General features: G+C 59.1%; 1 protein-coding gene across 1 annotated transcript; it reads right to left on the bottom strand.

The window, feature by feature from the left end:
• Positions 1-471: 471 nt before the first annotated feature.
• On the bottom strand, positions 472-4,595 carry ZNF503 (zinc finger protein 503). Its single transcript, XM_030862699.3, has 2 exons — positions 3,750-4,595; positions 472-3,023 (listed from the first exon to the last, which is right to left on the bottom strand). The coding sequence occupies exons 1-2, from the start codon at positions 4,053-4,055 to the stop codon at positions 1,401-1,403; spliced, it is 1,929 nt and encodes a 642-aa protein (XP_030718559.1). The 5' UTR covers positions 4,056-4,595; the 3' UTR covers positions 472-1,400.
• Between the last annotated feature and the right edge of the window lie 2,281 nt (positions 4,596-6,876).

The following is a 6,876-nucleotide window of genomic DNA, read 5'->3' as shown; positions in this document are numbered from 1 at the left end:
CCGGAACGGGGGATGCTTGGAAAGCCAAGAGGGGGACAGCGGGTAGCGGCATCTCCTCCGGGCCGAGGCCGAGCGGGCGAGTCCCGACCTGCGCCGCTCTCTGCACAAAACGAAACCCAAACTCCCGAAAATCTCAGTAGGAAAAAATTTAAAAATCCTTTTCTTTTCTTTCACTTTTAACAAACCAGCTGCTGGGAGAAAAATTAAAAACGAAATTAGCGATAGCTAAGGACACTATCTTTCCACATTGTGAAATCCCCTTTAAAAATATTTTCCCCAAGGCCAACCCCACGATTGGCCAGCCCGTCTGAAGCCTTTGCCTCTTCCTGAAAATCACAACCAAACAATCGGAAATGCGGCCACAGTTCTGGGAAGAATGAGTAGCCATGAGGCCCAGGGAACCCACTGAGGCCGAAACTGCCATGCTCTTCTTTCTCTTTAACCAAAAATAAAAAAAAGATAATAAGAAGAAGTAAAACCTTTTAATACATCAAATATACGGAATTTTAATCTTTAAAGCGATACATTGTCTATTATTTTAGTACATGACGTAAACCTTACTTGTCCCCTTCTCAGCGGGTGGACTTAAAAATTAAAAATAGTTAAGTGTTCCTTTTAAAGAACAAAATAAGGCAAATGAGGTTTTGGAATAGAATTGTTTTTCCTTTTTTTTTTCTTCCAGACTACATACAAAAAAATATCCATTCTCTTTCGATGGTATACACCTTAAAAATAATTGCAATTTGAAATCAGAGCTGACAAATTGTGACTTGTTTTGTTTTTTTTTTTTTTCATTTTTTGTAACAAACATGCAGGTAAATTTGTTTCAATCAGACATTAAATAAGAACGTACAATACAATCATAGCAATTTTAAAGTAACATTAAAGAGAAGATCTCTAGTTCTGTGGCGGTTTTGTATTTATTTATAATCTACAAGGGACGGGAGGGTTTGTTTTCCACATTTTTACCCTCAAGGTTTAATTTTTTCCCCCTCTTCCTTTTTACCTACGGAGCTCAAACTAAGTAATGCACTTTTGAACCACGGGTCCGCTTGGAGCTAACATAAATAAATACCAGTGTCCACCGATGCAGTCCTCAGATGAACACTTTCTCAATTATTTTTTCCTTCTTTTTCTATAAAAAGTCAAATGATATTTTTTCAACTTTTATAAAGTTTGGGTGGGGAGATGAGAGGTGGGGAAAAGGAGAGTGAGTTTCCCACCGGGTCTCGGTCGCTGTTTCGGGTAGATAGATACGGTATATATATATTTTTTCCTTTTCTGGCCCGGGTGATCCCCACGCGCGGGTGACAGTAGCCTCTGCCCTGTTCCCGCCCCTCCCTCGGCTCTTCCCCACTCCCCAGTTCTTTTCTTTCCCTCGACAGCCCTCCCGACCGTCCTCACTGGTACCCCAGCGCGGAGGCCGTGGTCAGTCTCTGTCCGTAGAGGGCGTAGGGGGAGTAGTAGGGTCCGGTGGCGGCGGGCACGGGCACGGGAGCGCCGGGCGTGGGGAGCGGGCTCTTGGAGTAGGGGTGGTAGCGGCTGCTGAGTCCCAGCGCGTGGTGAGGGCTGCGCAGCGCCAGCGTCCCGGGGCTGCCCGGGGCGCCCGACGTGGGGATGTGCATGTGGCAAGCCATGGCGGCCGCTGCAGCGCTGGCCAGAGACGAAGAGCTGGGGTAGCCCGACAACAGTTTGTCTGTCCCGGGGAAGGCCGTATGGGTCCGCAAGTGGCTCAGCAGCTCTTCGGACGTAGCGAAGCGCTTGTCGCAAGGCCCGTTGGCCGACACCCAGTTGCAGATGTGGGGGAGTGGGTCGTTAGGGAGCATGAAGCCGTAGGGGTAGAGGGGGTGGCCGGCCAGAGAGGGCGGTGTGGCGCCGGCAGCCGCGGCAGCGGTTAGCGATGAGTGCACGCCGTGCAGAGGGTGCGTGGGGTACACCAGCGGGTATCCGGACTTGAGAGCCGCAGCCGCCGCGGCTGGATCGTGAGCGCACGACGCGCTGGCTGCCGCCGCCCCAGCCAGGTGGCTGGCGCAGTGGTAGCTGAGGCAGTACGGGTCCCGGCACAAACTGGCTGTCATCACGGACGGCGGCGACGCTCCGGCCAAGGGGCTCGAGCCGGCGGGCTTACTGCAGCCCAGAGAGCCCGCCGCGGCCGCCGCCAGCTGCGCCCCCACCAGGCTGCCCGGCTTGGTGGGGTCGAGCGCCACCCCGTGTGGCAGGAACTGGGGCGGGTAGCCGGCGTAGGCCCCAGCCAGGCTGCCTGGGTAGGTCATGCCCGCGGGAGGCAGAGGGAACACTGTCTGGCCCGGCTTGTAGGGCGACACGGGCGCCACCAGCCCAGAGCCCAACACCGAGGAGGAGGTGGGCGCGCTGGGGCCGGAGCCGGAGCCCGATGAGCCGCCACAGTCCGAGCCTAGAGCCTTGCCCCCGGGGCCCCCATCTGGGTGCTGGTTCACGTCCACATTAATCCCGCCGCCACAGCTAATCCGGCCGTGCGCCAACCCCGTGGGTCCCCCTTCGGCCGAGGAGCCCCCGGAGCCCTTGCTGCCGCCACCGCCCGCCTCGGGGTCCTTCTTGTCGTCCTTGCCCTCCGGGCCGCCCCCGGCCGAAGGCAGCATGCCTCCTGGCGAGCAGGCCGAGGCGCTGGAGCTTGGGCTGCCTGTCCTGGGCGTGAATGGCTGGCAGGTGGCGCTCGGTACCCGGAATCCTGACTTCTCCGCCGAAACCCCCCCGCCGCCGCCCCCGCCGCCCCCGCCTCCGCCGCCGCCGCCTCCCGGCTCCTTCTTATCCGAGCCGGGTTTGGAGTACGGCTTGAAACTCGACTTGTCCTCCACGCCGATGTCGCTCATCTTGAGGGGGCCCGACTTTGCGTCCTTGTCGCCCCCGGCGCCGCCGCCAGCACCACCCGCGCCTCCCCCGTTGGAGGCGACCGAGGAGAGTTTGGACGAGGGCGAGGGGTCGGGCTTCCCGATCTGCGAGCATGTTTGGGCCAACAGCGCCAGCGGGCTCTTCTTGGCATCAAGCTGCGGGGGTCAGACGTGGGGGGGGGCACAAAGAAAGAAGGGGAAACCGTTTAGAATCCTGGCTTCTAGGTTTCAAACGCACCTCCACCAAGACCCGCAAAGATCCTCCCAGCCCCAAGGCGCAATTCTAGGCGACACCCCTTCTACACACACATATTCTCGCTCTTGAGAAAGGCCACAGCACTCCCCCCCCCCCCACGCCCGCCATCAGGATCTTTCCTGTCCTCTCTAAGCGATGACTGTATTAAAAAAAAATTGCAAAATGTTTTGGTTTCTGACTCTTTGACCCAGAACTGTAACCCCACGCACCCACACACACCCCTAATTCGAGTAAGGGTTCGGGTGATTGGCGCCTTAGAGGCTGTGTACAAACACCAGCTTCTGGAGAACCGGAGGACTGGGACTTTGGAACCGTAGTTTGGGCTCCCGGGCTCCTATCTTCCAGGCTGAGAATGAGCGGACCTCGGTCGGGGTAGGGGCTTTAATACCAAAGGGAGAAACAAGTTTCGGCTGCCTTACCTTCTAGTATTCACACCTCATTCTACCACCTCCTCTCTTTCCGCCCTAGTTTTAAGGTGCGGGAGCACTATCCTCTCCTCTCATCCCGGAGCTGAATCACTCCGACCCCCCTTCCATCCCCCCCTCCCCCGATCCAGAGAGAAAGAAATCCTGTGAAGGGGCAGCCAGGGTGGTGGTCCCAGCGCGCTCCAGGGATAGCGTCCTTACCTCTATGGGGCTGACGGGAGTGGAAGGCAGGGGCTGCAGGTACTCGGGGTGCAAAATGTGGCCAGTCCGTGCCGTCAGCATCTTCAGCACCTTGATGGGCAAGCGGTTAGCCTGGCGGAGAGGGTCAGAGGGGGGCACGGCGTGCACAAAAGGCTTGGTGCTGCCGGCCGGGGACGAGCCTGGGCCGGGGCCGGAGCCGGAGCTATTTCCAGAGAGCGCGCTGGTCCAGGCAGGGTCCGCGCTGCCGCTGCCGCCGCCGCTGTGCTTACTGCTTCTTAAGGCAGAAAGCGAGGGCGCTGTGCTCATGACCCACCCGCGCGCATGGGAGCAGCGGGGGGAGGGCTCCTGGAGGCGCGGGGCGGGCTCGGGGCTGCGCGCTCGCCGGGGGAGCAGGAGCAGCAGCAGGAGGAGGAGGAGCTGGCGCGGCGATCACGGGCGCCCAGAGCGCCTTCTCGGCGCCTGGAGCCAGAAGCGAATAATCCTGGGTGGCCCGCAGCGGAGCCGTGGCCGAGCGGGAGGAGCCGGCCCGACTGTGGGAGTGCCGGGTGGCTCGCGGTGTCCGCCTCGGGCTGTGCCCCTGCGCTGCGCACTCGCGGCCCGGCGCTAGCGCCTGCGCTGCTCTCCGCGATGTGAGCCGCTGCCTGTCCAGCCTGGGCTCTGGCGAGGAAACTCACTTCAAAAGCAGCTGCACCGAGGGGGAGATTAAAGCCTTTGCCGCCTTCCAATCAAATGGGAGCCCGAGGTGATTGGAGGGTCAAGGGGATGTGACGCGTCCCGCGCCGCTGCCGCCGCCGCCGCCGCCGCCGCCGCCAGGACTCTCAGCGCTGGTTTTAATGGGCAGCTCCCTCTTCGCCGCTCCCCCTGCGTGTCCCTCCCCCGATTTCGCTCGGAGGACAAGCTGGACATTTATTCTACGTTTGCTGTCTGCCGCCTCCCTCTTTTTTCTTCCTCGTCGTCCGTCCTTTTCCCCAGCTGGAGAATAAACTGAAACCTTCTTTGGCAGGAGGGTGTGTGTGAGGAACAGTTTGGGGTTGTTCAGAAGGAGCACTGGCGGGAGTGTGGACAACAGCCGGACTGTCAACTCCAGGGCCGCACAGGGGGCCCGCACACCAAATATTCTCTCCTCCTCCTCCTCAGTGGTAATTGAAATCTCTTGCGGTGCGGCCGCCTGGGTAAAGAAAGGTGGGGAGCGGGTGTTGGAGGAAGTCCGCCCGCCCGCTTTGATTTCTCGAGATTCGGCGGCGGAGAAACCAGAAGCTGGGTGGGCAGCGGAGGCGGTGGAGGCCTGTCTCCGCTTGGTGTGCTAGGCTCCCCGCCCTTCCCGGCCACGTGACGCCCGGGGATGCGCAGATTGGGGCAGAAGCGGGGGTCACATGTTTCCTCTGTTTCACACTCAGCCCCCCCATTCTTACTCTCCCCTGCTACCCTCTTTTCTACCCCCCCCCCCGCCCCGTTCTTTGGGCATCTCCACCCCTCCATCAATTGTCAATGTTCCTCGACCGCAATCAATCAGTTATTTGTCAGCTCTTGTCAATCCGACGGTGATTTATGTCAGCTTTTGTTGCTGATTACAAGGCGGGTGCGACTGGAAGGCAAAAAGAGAGAGGGAGAGAGAGACGGAGAGGAAGGAAGAGACTGAGGGGGAACTAGAGAAGGGGGAAAGAGGAGCAGCCTCCTGGGATGAGAGGCGGGGGCTCTAAGAAAAAGAATGAAAGAGGAGAAAGAGGCGCTCAGTGTCAGGAAAATGAATAGTGAGAGTAAAGTGTGCAGGTGCGCCCAGGGCGCTGAGAGTGGTGCGCTGGCCTGGGGTGTGCGCCTCGCTCCTCTCAATGTCGGAGAGAGAGATACAACCTTCCACCTCTGGGGAATTCCGGTCCTTTGGGGCCGCAGAGTTCCGGGCGGCACAGGATATCCGAGACGGGCGGTGGCGACGTCTAACACGGGAGAGTCGTCCTCTCTCCGCTCCCCCCCCCCCACGCCAGGGTAGTCCCTTCAGGGCGTGTAGTGTGCAGTCGTCAGGGTGCCAGCCTGCCGCGGACCCCGCCCTCCGTGGTGACCCGACTCCAAACTCGGAGACTTCTTTCTAAGAGCCACACCACCAACGTAACCTTGAGTCCTGGAGGTCAATGGTGGGATACCCCCGCCTCAATTCTTTGACACCCGCCCCCCATCGTGGCTAGGGCTGAGAGACTGCGAAGAAGAGGCCTGACCATGGGTCCTTGCACGAGATAACGTTTCAGGCTCACTCAGGCCCCCTCTCCACCCTCCCTCACCCCGCGCCATCCCCGCAGTCTTGGTAGCCGGGGTTACTCCGGGCTGCTCGCTCGAATTTATTGGAACGCCGAGCCGGGACTGACCGGCGCGGGGAGAATGGAGAGAAGGAGTGAGAGAGAGGGGGCTGCTGCCTGTGGGAACACCGGCTCTTCCAGGGAAGCGGAGCGGGACTGCCGCGTTCCCCTCGATTTGCACCGTCACTCTGGCTGTTTGGAAGGAAGAGGGGAGGCGCTGTGCGTGCCTCCGTGTACCTGGATCTGAGTGCAGAAGTGTGTATGAATGCCTCTGCCGCTGTGTGAGTTGTCAGGGCTTTGGGAGCGTCCGGAGCGAGTTCGGGGGTCACCTCCAAAAACTCGCAGAAACTGGAAGCGGGTGAGAGGAGGACACATCCCCTTCGTAGGAAGGACTTGGAATACTTTGAATATCCCCTCCCCCACTTTTCCGCCCCGGCTCTTCTTTTGTTGTCAAGTCCTTTTGATAAATGGTGGTGCTGGGAGCGCTGGGGAGCCTGGAGCCAGCCTGTACCCGCGCGGGGGCGGGGGCCGGGCCTGGAGACCCGGTTTCCACTCGTGCTCAGCCGGCCCTGAGCCCCGTAGGCGCGGAAGTCGGGTCTGGGACCTGCCCTCGGCGTGCTCGCCCTCTCCTCTCTCACCACCCCATTCCTCTCTCCCTCATTTTTTTCTCTGTCTCCCACTCCGAACAGGTACCGAGAACTTTCTGGGGGTGAGTTTTAGAATTTTCTCGTAGGCATTCTTTTTATGCGTTTTAATCTTATCCCTTGATTCTTTAGGTTGGTAGACTTCATGAGATGGTAACCTGTCTAAAGATAATTTGGAGAAGAGGGGAGTGAGGC

Source organism: Globicephala melas, chromosome 16, assembly GCF_963455315.2.
Source record: "Globicephala melas chromosome 16, mGloMel1.2, whole genome shotgun sequence".
NCBI lineage: Eukaryota > Metazoa > Chordata > Mammalia > Artiodactyla > Delphinidae > Globicephala > Globicephala melas.
Note: the sequence above shows the minus strand (reverse complement) of the source record. Positions and strands in the feature narration are given on the sequence as shown.